The sequence below is a fragment of the Thamnophis sirtalis genome, unplaced genomic scaffold, assembly GCF_051295495.1.
Source record: "Thamnophis sirtalis isolate CommonGarterSnake01/CBP01778 unplaced genomic scaffold, rThaSir2_p1.2 scaffold_3, whole genome shotgun sequence".
Lineage (NCBI taxonomy): Eukaryota > Metazoa > Chordata > Lepidosauria > Squamata > Natricidae > Thamnophis > Thamnophis sirtalis.
Genome location: NW_028261383.1, coordinates 112,017,092 through 112,039,110, shown reverse-complemented (window position 1 = coordinate 112,039,110; position 22,019 = coordinate 112,017,092). Strand labels below are relative to the sequence as shown.

Sequence of the window (22,019 nt, the reverse complement as noted above, 5' to 3'; positions counted from 1 at the left end):
CATGCCAATGATGATTAGTCTGCATTGTTTTACAACCTTGGTTCAGTATGAAAATTGTCTTGCAGGATTACATATTTAATTTTCAGCCAATCAGTTGTTTCTGAAAGACCACAGCTACTTTTTGCAATTATAACTATCTCTGCCATTTCTCCTCTACAGCATCAGAGTATGTTTGCAGGATATGGAAATAGGCCAGTTTTACCGTAAGATAAATTCATGTTATTTTCTCAATGGTAGAAGCAGAGGTGGGTCCTATCTAACACTGGGTCCTATCTAACAAAATGAAATTCAATGTGGAGAAAAGTAAAGTCTTACACTTAGACAAGAAAAACCAAAAGTACACATATAGACTGGGTGAAACCAGGCTTAATAGCAATAACTATGAGAGGGATCTGGGAGTTAGTGGACAACCAATTAAATATGAGCCAATAGTGTGCAGCAGCAGCCAAAAAAGCCAATGCAATCCTAAATTGCATTAACAGAGAGATACAATCAAGATCAAGTGAGGTACTAATACCACTCTATAAAGCCTTAGTAAGACCGCACACAGAATACTGCATCCAGTTTTGGTCACCACACTATAAAAAAGATGTTGAGACTCTAGAAAGAGTGCAGAGAAGAGCAACCAAGATGATTAGGGGACTGTAGGCTAAAACCACCCTGAGTCTTCCGAGAGTGGGTGGCATACAAGTTTTAATAAATAAATAAATAAATAAATAAATAAATAAATAAATAAATAAATAAATAAATAAATAAATAAATAAATAAATAAATAAATAAATAAATAAATAAATAAATAAATAAATAAATAAAATAGGATGAACTGTTGCAAGTACTTGGTATGGCTAGTTTAGTGAAAAGAAGGACCAAGGGAGACATGATAGCAGTGTTTCAGTATTTGAGGGGCTGCCACAGAGAGGAGGGAGGCAATCTATTTTCCAAAGCTCCTGAAGGCCAGACAAGGAATAATGGATGTAGGGTCTCTTGATTGGGGGGGGGGACTGGACTATATGACCTACAAGGTCCCTATTTCCATCTAGATAGAAATAGATAACAAGGTATTGGCATATAAGATCTCTGTGAGATACACTGCCTGACTGCCTGCACTCCTTAGGCTCACTTGCAGATCCCAATTCCATTGCCAGTTTTAAAATAAAACAATCTGTAGGTTTACTGAATTTCTGTACATAAAATGAGAGCAAGACCATTATTTTGTCTTTCTTCTTAACCAGCACCAGATTTCCATTTCTCTATCTTCATAGCTTATAATTCTGGATAGATATGAACTTGGATCATCTTTGTGCTTCTTCAGCCTACAGATTTATATCCTTCAGATATAGTATTCATCTTTGTTTTCTGTTTTTGCTTTTCTTAAACTAAAAATACTCAATTAATTTGTCCTCCTATTTAATTTGTATGATAGAGCTTGTGATATCCCAACTGCCAAATATCTATCCAAATGGCCTGTATCTCCAAGGGTAAACACTTAGGCATTTGTTACATTTATGAGATGGCTTGAGAATTATTCAAATTGTGGGTCTACATATTTAATTTTTGCTCAGAATCAGTTTTATTTTTGAAACAACAAAAAACATGATTGGCCCTCGACAGAACAGATAGAATCAGTGAGATTCCCTTGCCTAATCTTACCAAATAAATAAATACACTATGATTGACTCCATTGATTGAGAAAATCAGTTTGGGCTACCTTTAAAATATAAATATTTCTAGAATTCACATCAACAATTATATAACAAATTATAACTATCCTTAGCCAGTATTGCAACTTTCAGATTTAAGGAGACACGCTGTGAGCAATTTTCATTGTTTTTTTTCAAAGTCAACTTAGTTCACTTCAATTCTGCAACAGTTCATAGGGAGGTACTCACGCTAATATATATCAGGTTCATATGCACTGTTTTCAACTTGTAGATCTCAAAGAATGTGGAAAAGAATGTGAAAAAAAGAACTGCCACTTGTCTGTTCAACTCATACTCCCCCTGGCTGATTAAATCAGCCAGATTGTGATTGGCTTCATGGCAGGAGATGTAAATAGCATTTGAAGTGGGGTGACATAAGTATGCTGGTGACACTGAACTCTATTATTCCTCCTATGAAACAATCAGAGAAGATATCTAGTAAAATAATAGAGTGGAACAAAACCAAATATTATTTTATTTTTATAAGAAGCTGTTATACGTAGTAGCAGGAGTAGGAGTTATTGGCCACTAGAACTTTGCTACCTTCTGCTGAGGTTATGGTTCATAGACACTACAAGCTTTGAAATAGTCTACAGAGGTTGGGGCGTGGGGAATAACTTAAACTAAGGACTATCTCTGAGCCTTACTTGGTTGTTGTTTTAATTTAATATTGGAGAAGGAAAAAGTATGTATGCTGCCTTGAACGTCTTAAGGAAAGACAGTATATGGCTGAGTAATAATATTATATCAGACATTTTTCTTTCTAGAATTTATAGTGCTGACTCATAAAAGATCCCATGATGCTCCATACATTAATTTGACAGAAGTAGACACTGGGTGGGAGTTGTCTGTGAGAGAGATGAATATAAATAACTAGTTTCCCCTACATTGATCCTTTATTGGTTGGAAAAAAATTCAGGTTCCAAAAAACCCCTCCCTTTCCCAAAGGCTCATTGAAAGTAAAGGAATGGTTGTATCTGATGAATCTACTGAAAGTAGAAAAGGCATTCCTTGTTACATAAATCATTTATGGCTCTAGGAGCACTTGCATATTATGTGTATTCTTCTTTAGAAAGAAGTATAACCTTGTTAAGAACTTACAATGAGCCTCGGTGGCGCAATGGTTAGAATGCAGTACTGCAGGCTACTTCTGCTGACTGCCAGCTGCCTGCAATTTGGCAGTTCAAATCTCACCAGGTTCAAGGTTGACTCAGCCTTTCATCCTTCCGAGATGGGTAAAATGAGAAGCAAAATTGTTGGGGGCAATATGCTTACTCTGTAAACTGCTTAGAGGGGGCTATAAAGCACTGTAAAGCGGTATATAAGTCTAAGTGCTATTGCTATTGCTACAACACTTCTAATTCCTATATAAGGGAATATTATATTCACAGTGGCTTCATTTTGTTGTCATTTATCTTGTTGGCTCTTACCTAACAGCCACTATATTATCCAGTGCTGCTTAAACATGTACCCAATCTTTCTTGACTAAGACAAGATTGAGCTATAGAAGTTGATTACATTAGTATATTGAAGATACCTTACTCCAAAACTCCTAATGACATTCACCTATAGATACTGGATAAAGTTGAATGTTTACACAAACTTGGGATTCATTCAATTCTTTTCAACTAAATTGAATCATAGAAGAGATTGAGAGGTTTTATTGTTGGATGAAACATTTAAAGTATCTTATCTACAACATTTGTCTTCAAAAGATGAAACTGATCCCATGATGGAGCATAAGGCAGTTCACTTAATACCTTATTAGGACTTAGTGATGATGGACTATGGGGAAAGAACCACGCACAATTCAAGAGCAGCTGCAGGTTCCTGGCCAAACAGAATTGGTACCTATGCTGGAAACTGAGGTTCTAAACACCCTGTCAGCGGTGCTAGAAAACTGGCAATTTTGTCCCTTAAGCAATTTTTAAATATGCTATATTGGGTATCTGTGACCTTCAGAATCTCATTTTAATGGTAAATTTTAAGAAGCTTTTTTTTCTTGCTACAGTCCATACAACCTAATTCTCCATGATTTGTGGTGTTTCAGGAAATTCTACTTCCCCATGCTCAGGCTCATGCTATCAACAATTAGTGGACTTATTCCATTTTTTCACACACGCAGAGTATCTGGGGTGCAGGGCTGAACGACAGACGTATCTTGTGATATTGACCTCTCCAATTCTAAGTTAACACCTTAATCAGACCACCACACCTGCTTGTACTACACAGAAGCTGTGACCATATGCTAGAGTCAAGCTGCCTTTTGCCAAGCTTCCAAGGCATATCTGAATTTAAGTTTATTTGCCTCAAGTTTTTTTTTTGTCTCAAGTTGAGTCAAGGAATGTTCACTTTTTCCTATATGGTGGAATTTATAATCTGAGCTGTTAACATGTTAATTTTTAATTAGATGAACTTTATTGACAAAGCCCTGCTGGGCTGCTTCATTCCTGGAAGATTCCTGTGAGGGATAACTAAAGAAAGCCAGGAGTTTATGCCAAGAGGATATAATTCTAACAGGATCACGCAAGGTGTGAAGATCATCCCAGCTGCCAGCTAAAGCTAGTGGGCATCAATGTTGGGCAGAAGCGATATAGAATATGATAGAGAAAGAAAATTGCTAAAATATCAAAACTAAATTGCACTAAATCACTTATCAGCAAATGCATTATTTCATATTGCATAGGACAATGATAAATCATTCCTCTATTATACCAAGAAAATCACATGGATAGAAAGAATAAAATGACTGACAATATATGCCACATTATTAGCCCCTTAGGTCAGATGGCACTCAGCAGGAGTGAGGAAGAACTGAAGATCTTTCACAGTGCTAACAGTGTTTGTGACATGTCTAAATTAAAGCCTTCAGAATATTTAGTTGTTGATGTTGCCAGGCAAGAAAACAATATCTGAAGCTGCAAAGAAAGAATTACAATGAGAACAGGAAATGTAAGGAGCATGAATATGAGAAAGTTCAACAAAATGAAAGGTGAAATGAATTAACATTTGACATCGAAGCCATCAGAGTATTGAGATGGGATGGAATAAATTTGGAAAATTTAATTTAAAAGATCTCTGCTTATAATTTCCGGATATTTAAGACAAAGAAGAAATGGCATTGCTTTCATCGTTAGGAAGGGTATAGCAAGAACAATCCTTAGCCATACCAAGTATTGATCAAATAATAACAATTAGTCTTTGTGGTCAACATTTTAATATGGCAGTTATTCAAGGGGATGCTCCAACCACTGATGCAAAAGAAGAGAAAGCTGGTGAGTTTTACATGGTTGGTTATATAAATCTGCCAAATAAATAAGTTCCAAGTTAAGGTAAAGTGGTAGAAGCCAACCATCTTCCACACTGTGATATTGTGCATATATGCACAATTTCTTAAGGCATCACCATGAATACTCTCTGAAATGCTGAATCTCGTCAATTAGGAATGAATTTAAAGAAACTATTAAGGATGAATCTGAAAAGAGACTGCAAAGATTCAAGAAACAGAAAAAAAGCAAAGTGGATGTCAGAGCAAACTGGAAATTACTATGAAGAGATCAGAAGCCAAAGACAATAAAGGCAATATTCTGAAGAAACTTAACAAAAAAATTCAGAAAATTGTTAAAAGAGACAACAAGCAGTATTGCAACAGCAACTGTAAAGATGCTAAAGATGGAAGGAGCCATGGGAAAAGAAAGATCTTCCAAGAGATCTCTGAAACTCAGAAGAAATTCCAACCTCAAACTGATATGCTAAATAATGTCAATGGACAAGGAGAAACTGATTTAAAGAAGATAAAACAAAGATGAAGGAGTATGGTATACTGAAATACTGTACAGCCAAAGTGTTAACATCTATGATACCTTAGAAAATATTCCTTATTTACAAGAATCTCTAGTATTAGACATGAAGTTAGATCAGCATTCTAGCCTTTATCAAGCCAAACGACTACAGGAATTGAGGAAATGCCTACAAAAATATGATAAGCAAGAGAAGAAGCATCAGTAAAGGTTATAACCAAGTATGCCAACAAATCTAGGGAACAATCTAGTGGCCAAATGGGTCAGTCTGCATAACAGTAAAAAAAGGAGACTGTGCAAATTACAACACTATCAGTGGTGGGTTCCAGATCCTGTTCTAAGCGGTACGGTGCAACTGGGCCCGGCATCCACATGAATGCACGCAGCGTGCGCATGCGTCTTTGCGACGCCTCCGTGATGTTCCAGCTGCTCGGCGGAGCATCGCGCAGGTGCCATGCGCTCTGTGCAGAGAAGCGCCGAAGACCTCCAATACAGGTAAGGAGTTCGGGCAGGCGGGTGGGCCCTCCGGAGCACCATACCGGAACGGTACCCAGTGCTCCGGACAGGCACTGGTATGCCTATACCGAGTCATACCGCCTGCAACCCACCACTGAACACTATACACTTAATGTCACATTAGCAAACTAATATCTAGGATCATATAATGCAGATTACAGCCCTGCATGGAAAGGGTGATGCCTGATATTCAATCTAGCTTTAGGAAAGGCCAAGAAACATGAGGCATTATTGCTGATGTATGCTGGATAATTGAGAAAGCCCCCCCAAAAAGCTTCATTGATTATAAAAGGACCTTGGATTGGGTCAGTCATGTCAAGCTATGGAACAAGCTCAGAAAAATGGAAATCCTAAAATATCACATTGACCCCATTTGAAACTTATATATAGGTTAGGAGGCCACAGCAAGGATAGATCATAGCAGAACAAGTTGGCTCTTGGTCAACAAAGGAGACAAAGAAAGATTGTTTGCTCTCCCTTATTTATCCAATTTATATGTGGAATATATACAGAGGGAAGCTTAATTGGAAGGTGAGCGTGCTTTTAAGTTGAAAGAAGGATCATCAATAAATCTAGGGAAATCTCTGGGCGACCCCGGACTGCACAACTTCGGAGGTCTGTTTTACCTGCTGTTTTGTCTGCTGGGAGCGGCCTGCGTTATTCGGCGGTGGGGGGCGGCGGCGTTATGTCGGCGTCTCCCAGCGCCCTAACCGATTTCATCGGGCCTGAAAGGGAGAGAGAACCAGCTCAAACTGAACCAGCTGAACCAGCCCAGACCTTTGCGGGGGTCGCTGCTTCTGGGCGACCCCGGACTGCACAACTTTGGTGGTCTGAAAGCCGTGAGCTGCTTGCATTACTCGGTGGGGGGGGCGGCGCCACGTTTGCTACAACGGCAGCGTTTTTCGGCGATCTAGGCGATTTCATCGTGCCTATTGAGCTGCCTCACTGGGGCTTTGTAAGACCATTATTGCTCTGGAGGGAGAGAGGACGAATTGAACTAATGTGGGGTCTGAGCAGATTGGATGGGCGATTTTCTCTTTTGATGTTGCATCGGCCCCTCCGGACAGCTGCCCTTACTATCCAGCCTCACTTTCCTTCCAGCATCGCCTCCTCCCTCCCTTGCCCCTGCTCGGTCAAGTGGCCCTCTGGACGCATTTTACTCTTTGCCCTCCCTGGTTGCGGTGAGGCCTTTCCCTGCGTCTTCCATCTACCATCTGACGCCCCCCTACTGTGGCATTTTAACCCTTGCCCACCTTTGGTCACAGACTTTGGATTTTCAGCCCCGCTAGCTCAGTTCCATCTGGCTTTAAACATTATTAACACGACCACCTGTTACCATCTCTGGGACTATATCTGGGGCATCGCTTGTGGAAGAAGACCCCCTGTTTTCCCCAATTGTTCCGGACTTTTTGGACTTTTTGGACCTATTCAGACCTGTAAAAAAGGGGGACGTGAGTTACGCCCCTGTATACCCTCTCTGGACCAGAACTGGACGCTAATTATTATCGAGAGCCAATTGGCTCTGCCTGGACTCGCACCCTAATCAACTGCGCAATCCACTTTTTCTTTCTTTTCTCTATCTCTTCTTTTCTTACTTTGTATGGGATATGTTAGTGGTATGTATGTAATTGAATGAATGATCCCACTTTTATTGCCATTATTGTTGTATTTTTATGTTTTTTAACTTACGTGGGAATTGTTTGGGAGAGTGTTTGAGTATGTATGATTCGGAGGGCCTGCCGGGAGTGGCGGGGGCGATGGGGGTGGTTGAGGGGACCAGCGACACAGGAGAGGGTCGGGGTATTGCGGTCGTAACAGGGAGGGGCAGATACGGCGGGGACTTTAGGGCAGGCCATTACCGGGGAAGGAGGGTTCGCTACATTGCAGAGATCCCTCCTTCCGGCCCTAGGAGTCCCACTCCAAGACCAGATGGCGTGAGTAGTCAGGACCCTGGTCTCAGGCTGTTGTCGCTAAATGCCAGGTCTGTTGTCCATAAAGCTCCTCTCGTCCGGGACTTAATTTTAGACGAGAGGGCAGACCTGGCATGTATTACTGAGACCTGGCTGGGCCCAGAGGGAGGAGTCCCCCTTGTAGAACTGTGCCCAGAAGGATTTCAGGTGCTGCATCAGCCTAGAGCCCAGGGAAGGGGTGGAGGTGTGGCCGCCGTTATCCGGGAGTCGTTAGTTCCTCGTAGGGTCCCTGCTCCGGAGATTGTCGGGTGTGAGTCTTTGCTGTTAAAGTTGGACCTCAAGGGTCAAGTGGGTCTGCTGCTAACGTACCTGCCTCCCAACAGCGTTGCAGCAGCCCTCCCCTCGCTCCTCGAGTCGGTAGCCGAGCTGGCAATTGAGTTCCCTAGGCTGATGGTCCTGGGGGACTTCAATTTGCCGTCGCTCGGTGAAAGCTCTGACGGGGCGCAGGAGTTCATGGCTTCCATGACAGCCATGGGCTTGACCCAAGTAATTCGAGGCCCAACCCATTCAGCGGGACACATGCTTGACCTCGTATTTCTCTCGGAGCAGTGGATTTGTGATCTTGGTCTGAGGGGGAGTGACATCATACCCCTGTCGTGGTCAGACCACTGCCTACTGAGGCTCGACTTCCGGAGGCCAAACCCCCACTGTAGGGAGGAGGAACCGACCAGGTGGTTCCGCCCCAGGCGTCTTATGGAGCCGCTAAGGTTCCAGACAGAGCTTGGGGTTATTCCTGACACTCTCGCCCACAGTCCGGCGGAGACTCTGACTGCTGCGTGGCACTCGGCAGCGTCGGAGGCCCTCGACCGGATTGCGCCACTGCGGCCCCTCCGAGACAGCGGATCCCGGAGACCTCCTTGGTTTACCGAGGAGCTCCGGGAGATGAAGCGCCGGAGGAGATGCCTAGAGCACCGTTGGAGGTCCGATAAGTCCGAATCGAACCGAGCAATGGTAACCACCTGCACCAGGGAATACACCAGGGCACTCAGGGCAGCAAAAAGATCACACATAGCCACCCTGGTTGCATCCGCTGAGTCCCGTCCGGCCGCCCTGTTTAGGGTAACCCGCTCCCTACTGAACAAAAGGGAGGCGGGGGAACCCTTGCAGGGCAGAGCCGAAGAATATGCCCAATTTCTAGCGGACAAAATTGCTCGGTTTCGGTCGGACTTGGACTCCATTCCCGCAGTTCCAGCCGAGACACTGGGGGACCAAGTAGAACAGCTCTGGGTTGAGTTTCAGGATGTTACCCCCGGGGATGTGGACAAGGCCATGAGAGCTGTAAGTACCTCCACCTGTGCTTTGGATCCGTGTCCCTCATGGCTGGTCAGGGACTGCAGTGAGGTGACACGAGGCTGGATCCAGGCGGTTGTGACCGCCTCCCTTCGGGAGGGGAACTTCCCCGCCGCACTGAAAGCGGCGGTGGTGAGACCCCTCCTGAAGAAACCATCCTTGGATCCGGCTGTCCTTAATAGTTATCGCCCTGTCTCCAACCTTCCCTTTCTGGGAAAGGTTGTCGAGAAGGTGGTGGCCTTTCAGCTCCAACGGTCCTTGGAGGAAGCAAACTACCTAGACCCCTTCCAGTCAGGCTTCAGACCCGGCTACAGCACAGAAACCGCTTTGGTCGCATTGATGGATGATCTTTGGAGAGCCAGAGATGAAGGACATCCCTCCATCCTGGTCCTCCTTGACCTCTCAGCGGCTTTCGATACCGTCGACCATGGTATCCTTCTGCGACGACTGCGGGAGGTGGGAGTGGGAGGCACCGTGTTACGGTGGTTCTCCTCCTACCTCTCGGACAGGTCGCAGTCGGTGTTAGTGGGGGGGCAGAGATCGTCCCCTAGGCCCCTAAATTATGGGGTGCCTCAGGGGTCGGTCTTATCCCCCCTACTATTCAACATCTACATGAAACCGCTGGGAGAGATCATCCGCAGGCACGGGATCAGATACCATCAATATGCGGACGATACTCAATTGTATCTGTCCGCCCCGTGCCAACTCAATGAAGCGGTGGATGTGGTGAGCCGGGGTCTTGAGGCCGTTATGGACTGGATGAGGGTTAACAAGCTTGTGCTCAACCCGGAAAAGACCGAGTGGCTGTTGTGTTTTCCTCCCAAAGATTTGACTAATATACCATCACTCAGGCTGGGGGGTCAAATTCTATACCCCTCAGAGAGGGTTCGCAACTTGGGAGTCCTCCTGGATCCGCAGCTGTCATTTGACCACCACCTAACGGCTGTGACCAGGGGGGCATTCGCCCAGGTTCGCCTGGTGCGCCAGTTGCGACCCTTCCTGAATCGGGAGGCTCTCACAACAGTCACTCGGGCCCTAGTGATCTCTAGGCTGGAATACTGCAATGTGCTCTACATGGGGCTGCCCTTGAAGAGCATCCGGCGACTTCAGCTAGTGCAGAACGCAGCCGCGCGAGTGATTGCGGGTGCTCCGCGATTCACCCGCATAACACCTATCCTCCGCGAGCTGCGCTGGCTACCTGTCGATCTCCGGATGCGCTTCAAGGTGCTATTAATCACCCATAAAGCCCTTCATGGCAGTGGATCTGGATACTTGAGAGACCGCCTTCTGCCAATTACATCCCTGCGACCAATAAGATCTCATAGGTTAGGCCTCCTCCGTATTCCATCGGCCAGCCAGTGTCGGCTGGCAACTACAAGGAGGAGGGCCTTCTCAGCAGTAGCCCCGGCCCTTTGGAACGAGCTCCCTGTAGAGATCCGCACCCTCTCCACCGTCCAAGCCTTCCGCACAGCCCTGAAGAACTGGCTCGCCCGCCAGGCCTGGGGATAAGGATAGTGACCCCTCCCGAATGATGAATGTATGTTGCTTACCATTTTAGTATTTGTCTCTATTTTGTTGTCTGTATCCCCCCCCCTCCTAGTTTATGTGAGCCGCCCTGAGTCCCCTCAGGGAAAAGGGCGGCCTACAAATTCCAATAAACTATAAACTATAAACTATAATAATCTCCGCTGTGTTCATGACACTACACTATAGCTAAAAATACAAATTATCTTCAAGCTCTAGTAATGAAAGTCAAGGAGAACAATGGAAAAAATAAGGCTAAAGTTAAATCTGAAGTAGACCATACTAAGAACAACAGACACAGTAACCAGTCTTGGAATTGAGAGAGAAGATACTGAAGTGTAGCTTCTATATTTTAGGGTCAATTATCAACGTGAATATGCTGCAGACTAGCACTTGTAGAGTAACAATGAAGGCCTTGGAAAAGCTATGCAGTATAGGGATGTGTCTGTACCTACACAGATTATAATCACAGAGGCAATGAGTTTTCCCTGTGATGCTCTATGGAAGTGAGAATTGGACTTTTAACAAAGCAGGATAATAATGTGGTATTGGAAGAAAGTCCTGAGAATATCATGGATACCCAAGCAAATAAATAAAAGTACCATTGTGCAAATCTTCCTAAAGTTCTCACTTGAGGTACCAATGAGCAGGTTCAAATTATCACAATATGCACACATGACACGAAGATCTAGCTCTCTGGAAAAGTCTATAATGACTGACAAACGAGGTGGATGGACTGAAGTGCAATGGCAACCAATTCACAATTGGAAAACCTAAAGGACAAAGCTGAGGGCAGATCCACCTAGAAAAATTCTATTTTGTCTGATTGCTAAGAGTCAACACAAGCCTGATGGTACATGAGCAATCATCAGGGCTCACATACATTATATACACATAACTGAGGCATTTTTAAAAATACTGTCATGTAAGGGAACTATAGTGATTTGTCTTTTTATACCTGTGAACATCCTTTTTCAAAATTCTGTAGGTGTATATCCCAAAAATATCTAAAATATGGCAGTAAATATAGGCCAGTGTGATTAATAGTTAAAAGATTGGAGTGTGGTGGTTCAAATTCTACACCACGTTCAGCCATGAAGCTCACTGGGTAAGTAAGGACTAGTCATTTTCTTCAGCTCAACAAACTCACCAAGTGTTGGCTGTAGGAGAAAAATAACTTATCCGAGCTTTCTTATGTGCATATATTAGAAACAAAGATAGAATACTAGTAGTAATAGAAATTCTAGCTACTAAGCTCCTATTGTCTTGGCAGGTATTTTTATAGTTTATATGTTTGATGAGTAAGTGGCATTTGGGCAACTCACTGCCAGAATTCTGTGAAAGATCAGGATCAGCAGCAATTTTTAATCTAAAATATGTGATCCTTGGAATACACAATTACTTGATCCAGGGAATCTTTGTTTGTCAAAACAGAGAGCAGATATTATTTAATGATAATATAAGTACAAAAGGCCTCTTGTGCTTGGCTAGATTGTAATGAAAGTATGGGCTTTAGACTAGGATGAATTATGTTGTCTCTAGAAAAGTATATTTCCTCATACATTGGGCCCAAAGTAAAAAATTTTGATATCATATGCATCTATTTTTATGCATAAAGAAGTCATGTATAGATTCACATATAGGCAACACTATTTTCTCTTCAGGAGGCTCCTAGCATTATAAATATTTATTTATCTAGTATAAAACACAAAATAATATTTGGTTTATTTGGCATGATGGCCCAGGGCTTGCCTGCTGATGATGGCCCAAGCTGTACAGGATGGTTTAGCACAGCTTGGCTTTTCCGTGTCTTCCAGTGTCTTATCACAGGATATTAAAGATTCTTGCAGAAATTGATCTTCTCATACTATCATTTCTATGGATACAATGAAAAGGATAACTGAGATTTTCCACATTGTAGCAGGGCATCTGCCATGCCAACAAATTATTGGGATCAAGTATCCTATTAGTCTGTACTTCTAAAACCATGGCAGGTGCTGTGAGCGCCTGTTGTAAGGCCTACTTATTTAGTTCAAAGACTTGGAATTTGTTGGTGAAAGATTGTTTGACATGAAATATGTCAAAAGTGTCAGCTAATTGTAGATTATTGTTTATAATTGTAAAATGTATCTTGCTTAGAGTGCATATTTAATTTTTGGGTTCATTTATATTAACATTCATATAGCAGGAGAAAATCTCAAGTAAATGTCTTAAATGTCTCTGTGACATCAAGAGTTATTGAAGCATAAAGGATGGGGAATTAGAGTGGCTGCAAGTGTAGCACACAAATCATGAAAGCATACACAAGCCCTTACTTTGAAAACTCCAGTCAAATAATTGCTACATATGTATTGATAAAGTTGAGATCCATAAGTCTAATAATCTCTGTCTTAAACATTTCTGGGAATTGATGTTTCTTGCAACATACCTTATTTTCAGGGATACTGTGAAGAGCGGGATAGAAATTTATCTTATTTGGAGGAAACTCTGTACACCAAAATGTAGTTAACTGGGAATTGCTGCTGAAGATGGATTGTTAGTTGGCTCTGACCTCAGGGCTCTATTATATCAATGAGAACATGGCTTACTCAAAGGCTTTACCATGAATAGACTATTAATTTACTTCACACACACTCTTGATGAGTCAGAAAAGTGAGTGTGATGGCTCTTGATGGTGGTCCCTAATGCATCACAAGTGTTTTGACAGCTAGCCATGATCCACATTACCCAGAGCTTTGCTCCCTGGACAGCCATACTTTTGCTATTACAGTACTACTCTAGTTATTTAGCAAAGACTAGCTATATAACAGAACTGTTTTTCCCTCATGGACTTCATTGCCTTTTAGAAAATCTGTGGTGGGGCTTTATGAAGGATTGAAGTAGTGTGTATGAAGTGAAAATAATGCATGATCTTATCATTAGCATGTAAGCAACATGAGCAGAAGATTGATGATCAAAGGTATTTCAGGTACATCAACACTCCAGAGTCTCTTTCAAGAGTTTGGCTGTTACTAATGATTCCAGATTTCCCTCATCTTTCCTGTTAAATCCTCTCCCCCACTTCCTATCATTTCCCAAATCCTGTCCCTATTTTTCCCAATTTATCACCTCCTTTTCCAACTTCAAATCTTTTCTCTTTTAAGTTTTTTCCCTGCTATTCAGTTTTTGCTAACATGCTTTGCAAATACATCCTACCTCGCCTTTCTCCTACAAATATTTTGTTTCTTTTGTATTTAATAAATTGCTTCCCCCATGCCTTCTTTCTTTCATTCTTTTGGAAGAACACAGATAAAATTAAAAGTTTTTTACTACTTTTAAATCCTTGGAACTTACAAAAATTCCATTTCTCTTTTTTGCTTTTGGTTTCCTTTGAATTTTTTTTAATTATAAATAATTATTATTGTCCTTTGTGTTTCCCTTGCCTTCCTACCCTCTAATCCACCCTGATGTGGCTGTTGCTTTAATTACTTTCCCATTCATTTATTTTTATTCCTTGCCTCCCTCCCCCCTCCCTCCCTTGTCTCTGTGTCACCCAAACCTCACCCCGACCCATTTTCAATCCGGCCCCCTTTTCCTCCTGTCTCTTCTTGGTTGATTTTCCTTGTATATTTTTTCTTTTTGATTTCCTTTGTTTCAATTTTCGTGTAGGGCAGTAGTTCCGTAAGTGGGAGTCCAGTCCTCTCAACGTCTGGCACCAGCACTCCGAGGCGAGGACGCCGCCAGCTCCCACAGACCCCTTCTACACCCCGGCCACATATCTCCTACTCCCCCGTGGTCCGTAAGGCCATCAACACAGGGGGCCAGCAGCAACCACCGTCGGTGCACCCCAGCCGAATAGCCAGCCCAGCCCCTCGGCGCTATCCCTCGCTGCCTGCCGAGCACCACGTCTCCGAGCGGCGCAGCAGGTCTCCGGCTATAGAGCGACACACTGTCCCGCCGCGAAATGATTCGCCTCGCGGCTACCGCCATGCCAGCAGCCGGTGGTCGGCGCCACAAGTTTCTGAGCCCCCGCCGGGGCCTCGCCACGGCAGCGGTTACCACCGGAGTCGGGACTACGGCAGCCCCTCCGGCGAGGAAGTCTTTCCTTACGAGGCCATGCAGCAGCAGCAGCAGCCGCCGCCGCAGGGGAGCAGCTCAGGACGTTCGCCCAGAACTTCCCGGGTGGGCGGCGGTGGCGGCGGCTCGTCCTCTCTCTCCCCTTATAGACACGGGCGACGGCTCCCCAATGGATACTATCATTCACACGGACCAGCCAAGTCGCGCGGGACAGGGTCACGCAAAGGACTGCACGAACCTTACAGCGAAACTGACGAGGACGACTGCTGCTAACCTACAAATGGCTTCACCTTACACGTGCGCGCACGCGCCACACACGCACTCCACACACATACCCCGAAGGGAGATTTCCCCAGGTTGGGGGGGAAGGCGAGAGGAAGACGGAAAAGCAAAACGAACTGCCAAGCCGATTGCGGAAGGTATCCCGGAGGAGAACCCTGCAATTGTGGAGGGGGGGGGGGGAGGGAGGGAAACTTTTTATCTTTTGTTGGGGGAATCTGGGGTCGGGAGGGAGCAAGGGTCTGGGGATTGGGGGGGAGGCTAGGGAAGCGAGGGGTCTGGGAGATCAGAGCATGCTTATCTTTTACAGATCAAGTTGTGTGTGGTGAGTGATTTGAGGGTGGGAGGGAGGGGCGTCACTCAAAATTTACAAAAGAAAACGCACTCAGGTGTGGGGGGAGATTGGGGCCGCCCGAAAGCCCCGGGCTTCACCTAACTCTGCCTCTGCGAAGCAAAACCAGAAGCTGCTTTTCCCTGAGGCAGATGGAGAGGCAGGAAGAGTCTGTCAGCAAAGACATTCTGGAAATGTTTAAGAAACAAAAAGAAACCTTTTAAAAAGATGCAAAAGTAAACAAAAAGACAACCCTGGGCTTCTATTGATGAGTTTTATCATCTCAATTTACCTGATTAACTTAATGTTTTAAAAAAAAGTTTGTGACCTGATATTTTAAGAGGGTGATATGCACACAAATACACATCCCCAACACACACATATATCACACACACACAGAGTGAGAGAGAGAGAGGAGTGCTTGCTGGTTATACCAAACCCTAATATTACTGCCTGCAGAGATAATAAAAAAAGAAATACAACAAAAAAACAAAAAAGGACAAAAATAATTGATAAAAATTAAGCATTTTCTTCTGATATTTTGGTCCTGCTTGACAAAGAAATGACATCAAAATAATAATTCCTCAGCTTCTTTATTTCTTTTTTCCTACTTGTTTGGAAAAAAAAGTTGAAAAAAACCTGTGGGATTGGGACTGTGAAATATTGCATGAAACAAAGTAAAAAGACAAATGAAAAAAATCTCTAAAATCCTTTAAAAAAAAACAAAAATATTAAAAATGAATTTTTGATTGAAATGTGCTTTATTGTTAATTTCCCCATACTTGATTCTCATTCCTCCTCTCACCCCTTCTTATGATGATCTACTGCTGTATGAAAGGATATGTATTGGAATGCATGATTGATAATCATTGTTCTTTTGCTGCTTTCTAAGATGAAAAAGTATGATCAAGTTGTTAAGCAGAAGTTGGTCAATGAAAATCCTTGAATTAGATACTCTTTTTAAAATATCTATATATAACAATTCCCTCATTTGTCTATATATTAACACTTACCCACAACAAGTTTGGGTATCAACTTTATCCTGCCAAACTCTGGCAGACTCCTAAATACAGTGAAACCTCGTTTTAGCTGAGGGGTGCCCTCATTTATGAATGCCCATTAAATAAGAAATGATGTAATTTGTGTCATTTTATATCGTTTGCATGACTTTTTATTGCAATGTTCTTTAAAGTACATAAAAATGGACAAAATATTTTTTAACAAATGGAAATATATACTGACTGGTCCAACAGATAATCTAATTAAGTTATATTACAAATATAATGCCACTTGCACGATGATATCAAGCAAATTACCTAAATCACTAAGGAAATTTGGTTTGCTGCATGTGAAGTCTCCTGCATGGGCCTCACCTTGGTTCAGTAAATCGAGATTTCACTGTATATTTTTATTCCCTCCCTGAAGCCTTTAGAATCAGTATCAGCATCCAGATTATTGTTTGAAGGTTCAGAGAATGACTAGGTATATAGGCAAGGATAGATGAATGAAATTCACTACTAAACATATAATCAGAGAGTACTCACATGGCTCTAATTGTTGTATCAAACCAATATTTTTACATTAGGATTGATCAACATTAGTCTACAAAAAATCAAAATCTAATACAATCCCATTTATCGTATGTCAACAGTTTTATTTTACATGGTATGTGGTGGCCAATGGATATTTACTATAGTGTGAATATGTGTACACATGTATATATGCAAATCAAGGCCTATCATGATTTTGTGGTATGTTTATTTGTAGGATTGCACAATGATCTTGAAGGAGAAATGATTAATGTGCTTGTGTAGGAACCTAGGGAAAAATTTTTTTCTTTAAAATGTTCCATAAGATGTGACATAAGCATTCACATGCATTCCCACTCATTTTTCCTTTTGAATACACATCCCCACATACCTACTTCAAACCAGTATGGTTCACATATAAGCATTGCACTTATTTACATATATACTGCAGTTCCTGATTATGAGGCAATTGTCACAGTATGGCACAGTGTATTGCTAGTCTTAAATACTTTTACAAGAATCGCACCTCAATGACAAGAAATGTTAATGGCGTTGAAACAACAGTTGATGTAAACTAGGGAACATCAAGTGGAACTACAAAATTACCAATACAGCAAGCATTGGAATTAAGGGATGTTATCATTGTGGTCAGAATTACAACTAAAGATCAACTCCCAACAAGACTAAAAGACAATCTAGCCTCTAGCATGTCAGTATTTTAAATTTTAAAAAAAAACCTTTTTATGCAATACTTTTGTAATCTAACAAGAGGGATGTATCTCAGGAGTCCCAACTACACTGAGTTGAAAATAAATGCAGTGTATGCATTACTATCTATATCACTGTTAAATAAAAAACAGGAATGGTTTTACATGGCACATGGAAGAAAAATAGAACCAGTAACTTGGTACGATAGCTATAGAGTTCTGAACTATCTTTTAAGACTTTCAGGTCACATACAATTAAGATGCTGTTATGGCAACCACATAATTCTTCAGCACATTCCTATCTTGTAAATCACTGTAATGCTTACCGATTCTGGAATATCTGTCTAAACATGAGTTGCAATCTGTACACATGTTGAAACAAGAGCAAATCCATTTCCAAAATTATTAATGCATTTGTCAATATTCCAAAATTGCTCAATTGAAAATAATATCATTAACAACCACCTCACTATCAAAACGGATGTCAAAACTGATGTAAAGAAAGCTGTATTATATCATAACTCCGCATCAAGGTCAGTGCTACAAATCAAAAATGAGTAAGCGAACTTGGCTGGAAAGTACACACCTGTTGTCTCCAGAAGATAAGGCACGGGCATGAGTTATCAGACTCTTCTATAAAAAAACCAACTTCCAAATGGATACCTCTTAAATGCTATACAATTATTTTTTAAATAAATCATATATTGAAAATATGAAAAATGTCTTGGAATTAGTGCAGATGCAAATCACCATAATCTTATGTCCACCTAAGCCCAATGACCTTAGCAGACAACCTTGATCATGTATTTGAGTACTGTAAAACAGGGGTCTCCAACCTTGGCCATTTTTAAGACTTGTGGACTTCAACTCCCAAGCTAGCTGGGGAATTCTGGGACTGTAGTCCACAAGTCTTGCATTATTGGGTTTTTTTTCCTAGACATAAATGCCCACTTAGGAGCATGATTTTAATGTTTTTAAGTTATGGATTACTGTTTGTATCCTATCAATTTATTAAGGTGTTAATAAGATACTCTTAATGAGGAAGTATTGTTAATAAGGAAGAATTTCCCCCAGATAATTTCCTTTGAGTCATCTTAGATTAACTGGGAATAGGAAAAAAAGAATTTTTTTCTATCAGATGGAGGAGGTTGGGGGGCAAGGAATTGTATTAAATTTTAGATCCATGCATTTGGGTAAATTTAGTAAGAAACCTGTATGTTTTCATTTTCATAACATTAACATTTAGAAAGATAAACTTTTTTGTTTGCTTCTCAACTATTATTCTATCTTGATTTTCATCCAATAAGCTATAGAATTGCAGCTTATTTTCATGTACTTTATATAGTGAAAAATGAGGAACAACAAAAACTAGCTGGTTGTAAATACCTGTAGTAAAGTGTATCCGGTGTCACTTGTAGTTTCATGATGTAAATGTAATTAGATATTAAGTGGATTAGATATATAAAAACATGTCCTGCTATTCTTTAAATTATGTAGGTTACTGACCTAAATTGCTCTGAATTAATTATACAAATTAGTTACTATAAAATGAGAGTAACGAAAGTATATCCATCAATATGGAACATGACAGAAATAACTGTTTCATTTACAGCACTAAATGCTGTACTCAGATAGAGGGAATATTCTAAACAAGGACCTGTGAAATGGGTTCTCCGAGAGCAGAAATCATAACCAGTTAATCTCTGGTCAAGTAAAGCTGAACTCCTTTGGATTTTGTGGACTTTTCATATAATTTTCTTGAAAACAATACTTTGTCATTATACTTTTTTAGGTTTCTTTAAATTTCTAGTCCTGGAATTTAAATTTCTAGCCTAGTTATGTAATTATCTAGAAATCTCCTATCCAGATAGTAAGTAGGATTACTCTGCTGATGTAGGAGATGACCAAGCTGAGCCTGAGGGAGGGGTCAAATACATCATAAGTCACGAGTCCCTGAAATAAACAAAATGTTAAAATGTTATATTTATGTAATTACTTACCAGACACATCCAAATTATATTAAAGTAACCAAAATATCTTTACAATCCCTAAGGCATGTCATAACCTTTGAGCACCCCTAATGTTTGGAAATTGAAAGCTGAAAAATTTGACACGCCCTACAAGTGCGCACCAGCAAGAGATCCAAGTCCAGCCCACCATGAATGCCTTTATCTCCCGCTCAGTTTTCTTTGACCATTACTTGGTCAGATTCTTCTAGAGCTTAAGCTTGCAATAAATCTTTATACTCATTTGAACTGCCTGAATCTCCTGATTTCCCCAGAACCTGACATTGCCACCTGCCAAGACATCTTTAAAGTGTTTATCAGTAAAACAGTCTCTAAGCACAGCCCCCCAAAATTGTGCAAAACAGGAAAACATTTGTTTAAAGTTATAGCCATCAGTCTAGTGCTCTGCTCAAAGAAAAATGTTTCATTGAAGTTTTTTTTCCTTTAAGATTCTGCCAATGCAAAGAATATATTATACTTTGTAAATAAATTATTGAACTTCTAGAAGATACTTTTAATTTTGATTATTGATATGAAAAGCCAGTTAATAAAAAAGCTATTACAAAAGTAGTTTTCAAATGTCCCCAAACATTCCCCATTTCCTGTGATGGCAAGTCAAAGGGCAGCCATAACATTGACCACACGATTCATCTTTTAGAAGTTCAATGCTATTTCTTTATATTCATCGCAAAACCAATACTTTTCTGCCTCATGCAGCAGATCTAATATCAATATTCTCCCACTCTTAAGGCAATATCCTCTGCTAGCCATCTTTCTGTAAATTCAGAATGCAATTTTCTTCCACATAAATGCAATCAATCAGGTTTCAAGCATTTTCTCTCAATGTATGAAAAGTCTGGCAATAGGAAACACCATCCTTGCAATCTTGAACACAGTAATTATGCTTTTGATTTTTGACAAACCTAAGTCCATGAACAGGTAATTTAATTCTGATTGTTATGAGGTTCATCAGACATACACAGTTCAAAATCTGTGTCATTGTCACTGCCTGCTGGTACATTGCAACTTTTTCATCTGTTTTTGTTTAGGCTCCATTTCTGTGATGGCTTTGGTACTAGCAGACTCTCATCATGTGGCACTGGTCTCATGGATGAAGGCAGTTTGGGGTATTAATTGATTTCTTAATTTTGGCAAAGAAACCAATGACATTAGCCAGACATAAGTCTATCACATGACGATTCTGGCCTGATCATCGGGACAGCAAACGATGTTCACTTCTGAGTTCCTCTGAGCCAAGTTCTAAGCTCACATCTTGCACAACAAATACGTTTTTCTCTCATAAATGCAATCAAATTCAGGTTTAGCGGATTTTCTCTCAAATTTATGAGAAGTCTGTGCCTGCCCAGAAGCTGAAGCTCATGTTCAGTTGAACCACAACTTTCTGAATTCTCCCATTGTTGGGTGGGAATCCTAAAACGCAGTGAATAACTAACCGGTGGCCGGGACCTCTTTCACAGGAACAAGCAGGCCTCTCAAAGGCAAGAGCTAGAGCCTGAAGAGGCCCTTCCATCCAGTCGCGAAGAGGTCGGTAAGCAAAACAAGAGCCCTAAAGCAGAGGTCTCCAACCTTGACCACTTGAAAACTTGTGAACTTCCAACTCCCAGAATTCCTCAGCCAGCTTTGCCGTAATCCCATACGGCACGCAAATTCTAACTGGCAAAGGTTTGCTGGCTGAGGAATTCTGGGAGTTGAAGTCCGCAAGTCTTGAAGAGGCCAAGGTTGGAGACCCCTGCCCTAAGAATGGGGGAGGGGGGAAGCAAAATAGCAGCCGAGCTTCTTCAACTGACTGGCTGGCTGGGAAAAAAGCCACGAAGAGCCTTCTCCCTCTCAGGCCTTCTGGTTATTAAAAACGAATTGGCGAGTGCCCGGGGGACAGAGAAGGGCGCAAGGCATATGTGTGCGTGTGAGGGGAAGAATTTTCATAGCAAGGTAGGCCCAGCCAAGACCGGCTCCTAGGTCCCGGAATGGTGGGCCCGAAAAGGAGAATCTGAAAGCGGAGCTCCGAAGGCCAAGGCCGCCAATTCCGCTCAAGGAACCACTTGAGCGCTGAGGTACGGCCCTCCCAGCTCCTCACAAGCCCCGCAGAGCCGACGACAGAGACCCCTTTTGAATCTCCCCGCCTCCCTACATAAAAAGGATAATTTCTATCCGCCCATTCCACCTTCTTGACGCTTATAGGCTAGCGGCGCTGTCTGTTACAATAGCGGACGCCCCTAGCGTCCGTCAGCCAATTAAAACCGGCAGGCGAGTCCCGTATGGCACGCAAATTCTAACTGGCAAAGGAGTCCCG

General features: G+C 41.9%; 1 protein-coding gene across 1 annotated transcript in view; it reads left to right on the top strand.

Moving 5' to 3' along the window:
• Positions 1-15,290, top strand: part of CACNA1A (calcium voltage-gated channel subunit alpha1 A) — a 256,745-nt gene extending 241,455 nt beyond the window's left edge. Inside the window, exon 47 of the mRNA XM_087709710.1 lies at positions 14,449-15,290. Within this exon, the coding sequence (XP_087565836.1) occupies positions 14,449-15,129 (681 nt within the window). The 3' untranslated portion in view covers positions 15,130-15,290. The remainder of the gene's footprint in view (positions 1-14,448) is intronic.
• The last annotated feature ends 6,729 nt before the right edge of the window (positions 15,291-22,019 follow it).